The sequence below is a fragment of the Ochotona princeps genome, chromosome 9 (genome assembly GCF_030435755.1).
Source record: "Ochotona princeps isolate mOchPri1 chromosome 9, mOchPri1.hap1, whole genome shotgun sequence".
Taxonomy (NCBI): domain Eukaryota; kingdom Metazoa; phylum Chordata; class Mammalia; order Lagomorpha; family Ochotonidae; genus Ochotona; species Ochotona princeps.
The window spans coordinates 35,179,040-35,191,404 of record NC_080840.1 but is presented as its reverse complement, the minus strand read 5'-3'; the positions used below and the strand labels follow the sequence as shown (position 1 = coordinate 35,191,404).

General features: G+C 37.3%; 1 protein-coding gene across 1 annotated transcript in view; it reads left to right on the top strand.

Annotated features, from left to right (window-relative positions):
- Positions 1–12,365, top strand: part of CPQ (carboxypeptidase Q) — a 353,449-nt gene that overhangs the window by 92,669 nt on the left and 248,415 nt on the right. Inside the window, exon 3 of the mRNA XM_004580618.3 lies at positions 1,943–2,150. Coding sequence (XP_004580675.2) covers positions 1,943–2,150 — 208 coding nt within the window. The remainder of the gene's footprint in view (positions 1–1,942; positions 2,151–12,365) is intronic.

Genomic DNA, 12,365 nt, shown 5'->3' with positions numbered 1-12,365 from the left:
ACACTGACCACAACTGTTAATGGACTCATTGCTTCACCTCCTCTGTTTCAAGGTGTTCAATGCCTGAGGTTATCCCACAGTGATTACAGCCCCCACCTGCCAGCATATGAGTCACACAAAAGATCTGTAAGTTCTCTGTGTGCTTGGACAGAGCTATATACCACAGACTATCAGGAAGTCACATATCTCCTAGTCTTCATGTGTAAGACTCCCACAGTCACAGGGTGTCGAAGCTTCCCTCTGCCTAAGAGTCTGCCTAAGAATCTGCCTGAACTTTGGTCAGCAGTGGTGTTTCTAGCACCAGTTGTCTCTGGATTCTCCATCTCAGATTGTGCTGCCTCCTCTCCCATTGTGGCTCATAGAAGGATGGGGCATGTAGGTTCCTTAAAGTCCCAGATGCATGGCACCCTGCTGGGACACCAGCCCCAAGTCATAGTTGCTGGGTAACATGAATTTATCCTTTCAGCAGAAGTGCTTTATCTTGTGCACCTGCACATGGCTGGGGATGCACCACCACCACCAAAACAGCCACAGAGCCTTCACTTGTCTAACACCATCCATCATTCACAGGAAGTCTTGGCTGAATTCAAAGTGGCAGCTTCTACCCTTTGGTCCAGGCACTTCATGGGAGAATCGGAGAAACAAATGTGGTGCTCCCCCATGATTATCTGCCAGAACTCTTTCCTCCCTGTGGCTTCTGTCCAGACTTGTAGTCATTGTGGCCGACAGGATTCTATGTAGTCATTGCCACATGTAATCCATTCCCACCTCTTTCTCTGGTTCAATAGTCTTTCCAAGTGCCCAACACAGGGACTTGAGGTAGTAGTGAGCTGTGTCTCACTGCCTGCTGACAGCTTCCCCTCTAAGCTGACTGATATTGGCATTTCTGAACTGTGTCCTCTTGTCCTTTTGAGCTTCACTGTTTTCTTTTGCTTCTTCACCAAAACTTCCTGTCAGTTGGGCTTTTGGAAACAGTCCCTCCTTCATTGTTTTCATATCCCAGAGCAGCCTAAGTTGGCGTGGCTATGCCTTGTTTAGCTGTCTTGGATTTGCCATGGCCAGCAGTTTTCCCCTGGAGCTCAGGCTCAACAGAGGCTGCAAGCCCTCTTATTATTTTTTTTTGTAATTATTTTATGGCTAGTTATTTTGTATGTTACTGTAATGTTATGCCGAGAGAACAGATTCCCTGTAGTTCATAGATACAATTCAAAACATATGAAAATGAAATTTCAAAAATTATTTCGATGAACTTTGTTAGCAGGTACAGATGTTGAAACAGCACAGGATTAATCTAAACCTCATTGTGTCTATTTAAAGAAGTTTCTGGAAATTAGTTGGAATAGTATTTCTCTTTTAATGCCAAAATTATATTCATTTTTGTGGCAGTAAAATGATAGACTTGGATGCATTCAAAACTTTTTCTCCTGGGAGCGTAGAGATTTGGCCAGATGCTGTGCATCAGTCATCCCTCCACATTCTCCCACTGAAATCAGCTGGATCCTTTATTTGAACCTCAATGACACCACAGCCTATCTGGACCAGTTTTCTTGTATATGTGAGGATTTTCTCATCTGCAGCCTTGCTGAACTTGCAAAATGCCCTCTTGGCTTGTCCAGATGTGTTTACCTCTTCCTCACAGAGACACTAAGATTGCCCTTCAGAGCTTGTGGCAATTTGCTGGTTTAAAAGAATTTCAGAATTATTATTATTATTATTTTTAATTTGTCTAATGTTCTTAGTGAGATGATTTTGAAGTTGATGCTTGCAAATTATTTTTCCAATAGTAAAAAATTGCATTCAAGAGTAAATAAATAAATCCTGCCTGTTCCCAATCCCCCATAATCAAAGATCAGTGAAGATGAAATGTCAGTCTTCAGGGGCTTTAGAAAATATATTTGGGTCATTTTTCTCTTGGAAAGTAATCAGTGGCCTCTTTTTCAAGTCCTCACACAGGTATGCAGGAATATCAAGAAGGGGTGCCCAAGATCCCAACAGCCTGCATTACAGTGGAAGATGCAGAATTGATGTCAAGACTGGCTTCTCGAGGTATCAGAATTGTCGTTCAGCTAAAGATGGGAGCAAAGACCTACTGTGATGCTTATTCCTTCAACACTGTAGCTGAGATCACTGGGAGCAAGTTTCCAGAACAGGTGAGTGAAGGAGGGGGATGAGCCTTTCAATCATGGAGTGTTTTGGTGAAGTGTGTTTTTCAGAGATAGCTTGAAGAGAGAGAAGATGAGTCTGCACACATGATCTTGCATTAAAGGACATGCCCCTCAACTTCTGCAGGACCCCCTCTGATATCAAAATCTGCAGATGCTTAAGTCCCTTATATAAAAACGGTATAGCATTTTTCCTCCATGTGCTTGAAAACATTTCTAACTTAATTATACTCATTAATACAACGTAAATAGTCACTTTTCTATATTTCTTTGAGAATAATTATAAGAAAAAGATCAATACATGTTCAGTACAGATATGATGATCTCCTAAATATTTTTAATACAGGAATAATTGAATCTGTGGATTCAATTCAATTCGATTTAATTCACATACAGAGTACATTCTTTTTATCAAATATTTGTCTGAATTGACTGAAGAAATAAGCCTAAATTAAGGGCACAATGAGATTCATGGTGTTGAAATTCAACTTCTGAACATTTGAGAGAGGTGTTTATACATATATGTTGCATTTGTTGTGTTTGCAGCAAGCTTAGTGTTCAAGCTCATACCAATACTTAATACTTAATGCACTTATTATTTGAATTATATTATTCATTTCCTTTAAAATTCAGTAAACTGGGATGTAAATTATATGAAAACTAACTTGTGAATATTCACCTTGTGACTATAAAACCCCAGTTTATTTTAATACATAATTTATGTGCATTTTTAGGGAGTTTTTTTAATACTCTCAGAGGCAGATCCAATCTCTATAACAGTTAAATATTGAATAACATGAACAAGTTACTTATTTTCAGAGAATTTATCTTCAAAGAAAGCCATAGGATATGAAGCAAAATAATTGTTTTCTGAACTGGATTAGATAGCATCTATCCAATTCAATATCTTAATATAGCCTTTGGGACATCCTAGGTGCTCACTGAATGTAACTTTAGTTGATGTAATTGCTTCTGTGCAAAAAGCATTTCTGGTGAAAATCTGCTTTAGTTATCAAAATCATGACAGTAGAACTTAAACATCAGTTTTCAGCCATTTCAGACTTACATTTCATTTGAGGGCATCAGTGGGATGAAGTAACAAGTGAAGCATGATGGAGTCTGAAGGAGGAGGACAGTATATTTAAATCATGCTTGGACTAGATTGAAATTAGGAATAGGAGCGTTGTTTTTTGTTTTTCTGTTTCCCACACACTGATTTTCCATCCCATGTATGCATGTGTGACAGGGGCCCAAGTACTGGACTGTCTTCTGCTGCCTTCTCAGGTGCAGTAGCAGGGAACTGGATCCAAAATGGGATAGTCACAACTTGAAGTGGCCCTCTGAAATGGCGTGCCAGAAGTCACAATCAGCAGGTTAACCCACTGTACCACAACATTAGCCTTAATTTACTTTTAATTCCAATTTCCATGAACTTTTCCAAGTACCCTTGCACTTGGCCTGTCTGGGAGAGAAAGCTAATTCTGCCCCTGGGGCTAGGTGGCAAGGAGAGCATGAGCTACTGGGATCCTTAGGCTGATGCAGTTAAGGGATTAAGAATCTGCATCTGAGGCTGAAGTATTTAGGTAAAAAAGGTCTATAGAGCTGACTTATCCGCTCGAACTGAGTTTCAATTTTTAAAATTTGTTTTATTGAAGTGTTACTTATGAAAAATAAACATATAAAATGGACATGTGAACTTTAATGAATTTTGAACATGCATGTAGTGATATAATCATAATTTGGAAGAATTTTTTTACCCCCAGTTTTTTCTTGTGCCTCTTTGTAGTTCACCTTCACCAGCTGTCTCCCAGTGACCACTGGTCTCCTTCTTAGAACTGCAGCTTTATCTCTTCTAGAATTTCATATATAAATAGAATTATGTAATCTGAATTCTTCCTGCCTAACTTCTTTCACTTTGGATAATACTTCTGAGATATTGGTATATAATATCAATTGTTCGTTCTTTTTATTGCTCTGTTAAATATCATTGCACAAATATACTACAGCTTGTTTATCTTGCTTTCTACTTTTTGGCTTATTAAAAAGGATATTAGTCTTTTGATGGATTTATGTTTTGTTTCTTTGGTGTAAATACCTTGGATTTGAATTGCTGACTCAACCTGAATTTTTTAGATTGCATCAAGATACCTAATTCTCTTTGGATGTCTCGAAGAACAATTCCAGAGATCTTGGGACTCAGAATTAGTGTTACTTTTATCATGTTTTGCTTAGTATTTGAAGAGTTAGTCATGAATACTTTGTTACCAATGAAGTGAAATTGTATCTACCTACCAACAGAGTTATAAAACTTAAAAATATTTTTCAATACTTCCTTTTTGCCACCCACTTACAGTCAGGCATCGTATATTAATGAGTCTATTTTCAGCAGGTTTTGTAAAAGCCTGTTCTCACCTTGCCTCATACTGTTGTTACTGTGTAATTCAAGTCCTTACTGTTCCCTTTATCATTTTTCTTCTGTTCTCTACAATGAAGTTCAAAATATTTATTTATTTATGTAAAAGAAAGAGACAAACAAGCAGACAAGTCCCACCTACTTGTTTACTCCCTACATGCCCTTAGTATTCAAGGCTGGGGCAGGTTGATACTGGAAGCCAGACTGAGGCAGGGAGCCAGGAACTCAGTGCAGGCCTCACCTGGAGTGTGTGCAGACCCACGTATTCTAGCTATCACTTGCTGCTTTTCAGGATGCATATTTAACAGGAAGCAGGATCAGAAGTTGAACCCTGACTCCCATTGTGCATCATGGACGTTGTAACACAGAAACCAAATGCCTGTGCCTTTAATTCACCTTTCAAAATAGTAAGCTCAAGGTGTTTCTTTGTTCATTACTCCTGTCTCCTGTTCCTTGTCAGATAAAAATTATGATGAAGATAACTTCTAGGGTGAGTGGTAAGCAGTTAGAATAAAGGAAAAGCATATAGTTCTATTTGTAAGTGGATAGAAAAAAACAGTGAGAAAAGAGGGAAGGAAATTTATGTCAGAGATTCAAGACCAAGTAGCAACTGTTCTTTCATAGGCCAGCAGTTTCCTAAGATCTAGCAAACATTCCAGAAATCATTCAGCCTTATTTTAAAATTAACAGTAACACTATTGGTGATATGAATATTGATTCTGAAAGTTGGAGTAGACTAACTTATGCCTGTCACATCTTTACTGCTTTGCTCTGTAGCATACTAACAGTGCTTCTTAATAATAACCCTGAGCAAACTAGCTATGGTGGATATTATCTCTTAGAAAGAAGAAGGTATGTTTAAGTTACAGTCCCGCTGCGGTAGAGCACCCTGGGTGACTTGGAAGAAGGTGAGCTTATACTAAACAGTGGCTAACTGGGAATTCCCAGTGATAATGCCAGCACAGCTGCTCAGATCCCAATGTGTGTAAAACTAAAACAGTTACTGTACCAAGAATGCTTCTGTTTTGACCCCCAGAACAAAGACAAGGTATAAGGAATTCAGCTCTGGAAAAGTATATATGTGCTTGAATTATTGGCACAATGTTAAATTCTTATTGCAGAAATCCAGCCATAAACCTGGAGTGAATTAACAACAGGCTTTTAAAAGCTGCCAATAATGCAAATACTTTATTCAGTTTCAGTGTGTATAGATAGCAGGCATGTTAAGCATATAAACCCTACTCTGTTTCCAAAAAGCCCACAATAGCACCTTTGCTTTTGATTCTTTCCAGCCTCAAATTTCCCTCTAAGACATGGGCATGTGGTGCAAAAGTTGCACACCTGGGGTCTGGGGGGAGTGCCTTTCATGGGAAGAAAGCCGTTTTCTGGCTGAACTGAAGTTGGCCTCACAACTCTTTTCTCTATTTTATCCCTGGAAATCCTTGTAATCCCTAGGTTTCTCCAGGGCCCATTTGTGGTTGAGGTATTAGAGAGTCTTTTGGTTTGCAAACTGATTTTCTGCAACACTAAAAGAGCAATCTTATTTCCCTTGCAATTTAGGAAATAATTATTTTGCATTAAAATTCAAGGCATCCTCTGTGTGGCATTGAGTGCAGGATGCACACTACTGACAACAGCTCAGTTAATGCTTTTTCAGACTTAGTTGATGACGCTTCCATGGTTCTCCAGTTCAACAGACATACACACAAGGATTGCTGGGTTCCATGTGACCTAAACAGAGGACAGACTAACCTTAAACAGAGGTTTAGTTGCATGCATAGAAAAGACTGTCTCATCAGTAGTTTGTTAGTCTTATTATGAGGTTTTCTTAGCACAGAAGAAGGGGATTATATGCAAAAGAGAAGTATTTTGAATCTTCTTAGGATGTTGAAAGTATACCAATTTATTTTGATAATGCCTTGATGAGTAATTTTTAAAATAGATACAGACCTTCCCACAGAAGTTTTCATGGATCTAAAGTATAATTTCAGTTTTATATGACAGTATTATTTAAATATGTGGCAGTATTATTTCAGATATAATGTAGCATGATGATGGCAAGTGGCAAATATCAAAATGAAAGCTCTAGTTTGCTAGCCAGATTTTTTTTTTAGAGTGGGGTGTAGATTCTCAGCATCATTGCTGCGGACTCTCCATAGCTGATGAATCTTTGTTGTGTGGGCTGTCCTATGCATCGTGGAACATTTAGTGACAACCCTGGCCTCTAACCATTAGGATTGCTCACCACTTTTAACCTCAGGAATTGTTGAATGCTCCCTGAGGGACAAAAGTCATCCCGCATTGAAAATCAGTGATGTGGACTAATAAAAGGAATTCTGGGTAGGTATTATGATCTCAAGATTTTTTTTTTCAGAGTTCTTTAGCAATTTGCAAGACAGTAGGGCAGAGACCAGAGATTCACTGGGTTGGTTATATTTTGACATTTTGTGTATATATATATATATATATTTATTTATTTATTTTCATTGGAAAGGCAGATTTATAAAAAGGAGAGGCAGAAAAATCTTCTACCTGTTTGTTCACTCCCCACATGGCCATAACAGTCAGAGCTGAGCTGATCCAAAGCCAGGAGTCAGGAGCTTCTTCCAGATCTCCCACTGGGATGCAAAGTCCCAAAGTGTTGGGCCATTCTCATCTGATTTTCCAGGTCATAAGAAGGAAGCTAGTTGGGAAGTGGACCAGCTGGGATACAAACTGGCACCTATTGGGAATCTCGGTGCTTGCAGGTAGAGGATTAGCCCAATGAGCCCCTGCGCTGTCCCTCTCATATTTTCATCTACTCATAATTTGATACTGTCCACAATTATTAAGTACTTTATATATGCCAGACACCAGGATTAAAGCAATAGCTTTGCAAGGGCTGTATAACGCTGCCATTAGATACCAAGAATTCAATCCTGTCTCATATTTTTGTTGATAGATTATTTTGTCTTTCTAGCTATAAATATTAGCTTTTCCTGGAGAGGAGAGAACTTAGGAAGATTTTGAGAAGTAGGGGGGCCTATTTTGTTGGAATAGACCACAGTGGACCTGGTATGCCTTCTAAGGATCTCACACATTGTACCAAATGACAAAGGAGTTGACAAAGATTGCTTCACAACACATGGAGTTTCATTGTAGAGTTGGACAATTAAGCAAGTGAACATTATGGACAGTGATAAATACTGTCACATAGCAGCTGGTGATTGTTTCAGGGGTGATAGTCTTAGGGATTTCACGGTTTCCTGGAGAGATTCACTTCTTTCTTCTAGCAAGAGTAGGAATTAATGGTGCTAAACGTTATGAGGATGAAGGATGGGTTGGAATGGGGTATATCGGCTAAGATGAGTAAGTAGTTTGTATAAACAGCACATGATGTTAGACTTTTCTAAAAAAATATGATGAGATGGCCTGTAATTTTCTTATCCATTTGGCGTATGAATCCTAACTTCATAGTTATGACATGAAACAATTCAAGGAAAATGCAATGCTCTTTTTTGTATATATGTGTTTTTGAAAATAAATTATTGAAAGGCTCAGCACTCCCATTGGAAACTGCATTAATATTGATGTTGTCAAGATAATTATCAAAGGAACAAACAAAACCCAACTGAACTGGTGGAGAAAACTTGTTCCATATATAATTGAGTCGTTACAGGCACTGTGGCAAATATTGTTTTACCTTCTCTCTGAATATGTTGTTGTGGCTTTGATTACAACCTTCTTAGTGAGAACAGCAGGTTATTCTGCCTGGGTGGGATCCTTTTTACTAACTTGAGCAGCTGTTTAAACTCTCATAAACAGTTATAATTAAGTCTTTCTTAAAACTCATTGTTTGGACTATTTGTTCACATCCTAATCCTCAGTTAGAAACTTTGTTTTGGGGAGGGGGCATAGAGTTAAAAGATTTTAAGCTAACAAAATCATTTTTTCTTTCTTGTTAGGAGTTTTTATGGCTTAGAACCAGCTCATCTAAATCTTGAAAGAAAAAAAAATATGTGTGGCAAGCATGAGGCATTCATTGTTTATTTTTCAGATTTCTGAAATGTGCTCATAGCTGTGCATGCCTCTGAGCTCATAAAGACAGCAAATGGAAACAGTCCAAGCCAGACAGGCTGTTTTAGATAGCCACCCAGGGAGACAAGGAAGTTACTCTTTCCTGGATTCATGTCATGCTAGTTTGCCATCCTAGAGCTCTTTCCTAGATTTGAACACCTTTCCCTTATTAATAATGATGGAACCAATTTAATAGTACTCAGAATCACCAGATGAAGGATAATGTACATTTACAGAGTACTTATTCTGTGACAGGTGATATTGTCAATGTTCTCAGACATGATCTCCTTTAATCCTTGCAACAACCTTGTCAAGAAAGCAATGATATTATTATCCCCTGTGACATATAATAAAATGGAGGACTAAAGAGATCGCAAAGTTCACAAACCTCTAGTAGCAGAGCTGGGATTTAAATGCAAGACTGCCCTTTTTAAAAAGCTGCACTCTTAACAATACATCATCCTATATTTTATCATCTCTTTTTATTCTAGTGTATGAAATACTGCTACCCAAATTGTTTCTCCCATTGTTTTACCTCAATAGAAAACACTGGCAGCATCAGTAGCAGCAAATAACTGTTCAATACAACTATGCTTAGGATGTTATTCTACAACCCTGAGAAGTATTCTGGGACAGGAGAGAGAGAGAAGATATAAAGATCTGTGAGTGGTGAGTAAGCTAGGCAGTAAATTTACAGTGATATTTGGAGAGCTGGCAATACTGCATCCTGACTAGTTCATTACTAAGGTATGCATCCAGTGCTTAACAATCTGCAGTGTACTCTTACCTATGTTGCACTATTTAATCTCGACAATAGGACTGACAAAATCCACCATAAACATGAGGAAGCTGAGATTCAGGGTGCTTAAGCGACCAGACCAAACTTACATGCATGCCTAATGGAAGGGAGGAGATAGGAATCAAAATATGATGTATCAGTGATTTGCTATATACTGCGCAGAGTCCTACAGTTTTACATCATCAAGTAAATGCAGCAAGGGATGACCTAGAAAATCACAACACTGAAATAAAGAGCAGTTTTGGTGGTTTTCTGTTTTCAGGTTTTTGATCTCCCTTTACGATGGAACAGAGTTTTGTCTGCATGGGGCTGAGTGTCAGGGAGCTGTACTTAGTACTTTATATCTGCTAAGTAGGATGTGGCAGAAATGATGGTGTATGATGACAAAGTTTAGAATATAAAAACAGTGTGGCTTGATTCCTGTCCTTATCTTGAATAAATTGCTCTTAGAGAAGTCAGCTGCCATGTTATGAGGATATCTAAACAACCCTTGGCAGATGTTCACTTGGAGAGGAACTCAGCCCTTCTGCTATCATCCAGCATAAAAGCATCCAAACTAGCAAGCAATGAATGTATCAGTGCATCTTGAAGATAACTCAATCATGACCAGTATCTTGAACACAGCCTTGTCAGAGATGATGAGCGAAAACCACCCTCTCTAGGAATCTTAATCCCCCGAAACTGTTGGTTAACAAATGTTAACTGTTTTAAACAACTAAGTTTGGGAGTAAAATAATATAACAACCAAGAAGTCTAAGAACCCACAAGGAATAACAGTTGCTGAGCTGTCACAAAAATTGAGTGCCTAAAAACTGAGAAATATGAGTAGAAAAGTAATAGACTAGGAATGCATTAAATGTTCTAGACAGAGAGAGAGGTATCAAGAATGCATGGACCAGTGGGTCATGAGCCCCATTTCAGAAAGAAACCATCCAGTACAAGGCAAGCAAAAATTACAAATCTCAAAGAGCTTAGTATTTTTAAAATGAGATTCTCACCAAAAAATAGTATAACATAGCAACTGATATTTTTAATAATGACTTTGAGATTGCAAGAAGCCAAGTTCCATATGGACTACTTATGAAGACAGAAAAGTAATTTAAATTGTTTGAAAAAATACCTCAAAAAATTCAAGCAAAAATGTATAGTATCCTATCATTATTTGTAGTCACTATGCTGTGTAGTTGAGCACCAGAATTTCTTGCTTGCATTTAATGATAGCTTGATATTCATTAATCAACCTTTCTCCACTTCTCTGTCCTCTTCTTTCTAAGCCTCAGATGATTACCATTCTACACTCAGCATCTATAAGATCACTTTTTTTACATTCTACATATGAGTGAATCATGTGGTCCTTTTATTCTGTGTGTGTGCATGGCTTATTTCACATAACATAATGACCTTCATTTCCATCCATGTTGTCACAAATGAATAGGACAAAAATGTCCAAAAATGTTTCTATTGCATAGTAGCATAATTATTAATGGTGATAATATAGTATATACTTCTCCAAAACAAAATTGGAAGAAAAGATTTTATATGTTTTCATCATAATGCAATGATAAGTGTTTCAGCTGGTTTCAGCTTTACATATGATATAGTTGCATTGGACTATCACATGGTGCCACATAAACAAGTATAATTTTATCAGTTATAAATTTAAATGAATGAAATGTTTTATAAGGCTTCAAAGTGGAGTCCAGGATCTCCAAAAGGGCCACCTCCCTGAGTTGTGACTTCACTGGACTGCTAGGGCTCAGGTTTTGAATAATTTAGCTTAAATGTAGAGTCAACAAGTAAGTAATGAAGAACACCTGTATTTTTCCCAGCATTTCAAAGCACCGTTTCTGCTGTACCAACCAGGTAGAAATTAACATTTTGTAACTAAAGTTATGTTTTGCTTGGAACAATGTTAAACAACTGTTTTTTAGAAAGTGATTGCCTGAACTGACTTGTTATTCTGTGCCACACCTAACTCTTTAACTGAGTGTTAATTCAGTACTGTCTGTATGTTACTACTGTGATAGCCCTATAGACCAAATCTTTACGATTGTTCAGATTCTAGTTCCAGCTCTACTGTTTTTGAGTGTTAATAGTGTTTTCTACTAAAATTACTTCATTTATTGTTGAAGTTCATTTTTTATATATAACTAATACCTGCTCATTTAAAGGAGATGAAAATAATTTTTACTTGGGAATACATTAACTCAAAGAAAATTCCTGTTACCATTTTGATATACTTCCTTTTACTTTCTATTATAAATAAGTTTAGATAGCTTTCATATTTGTAGATACTGTCAGAACCTATTTTTGTTAATATCAAAAATTCTCATTTTGAACATAATTATTAATACATGCTACTCTGAGAAATAGATTTTCTTCAGTTTGCTTCACTTGTCATTAGACATTTTGGTTATACACGATTCCTCTGGTTAGAAGCAAAATGATATACATTAGGAAATTGGATAAGTATCAAACAAATGTTCCAATAATGTGTCTCAAGAACGTAGAAAAACAAAAACAAATCAAGCTCCAAACCAATAGGAGGAAATAAATAACTAAAATTAGAGAACAAATAATCAAAATTTTAAAATTACAAAAAAGATCAGTGAAATGAAGAGCTATTTTTGGGTGGAGTGGACTGGATGGCAGATTAACAAAAATGATTCTTCTTTAACCAAACTAACCAACAAAAATGAGTAAATGAAAAAAGATTTTTGCAACAAATTACAATGGGGAGAGGGAGGATCCTAATGAATTACTACAAAAGCCATATGCCAACAAATGGAAGAATCTAGAAGCAGATAGGTTTCTGAATACACACAATCTACCAAAACTGAATCATGAAGACAGAAGATGTCACTAAGCCAGTACCAAGGAAGAGAATGAACCAGTGATAAAGAAGTTCTCAACTAAGTCATAGGTATTTTGATTT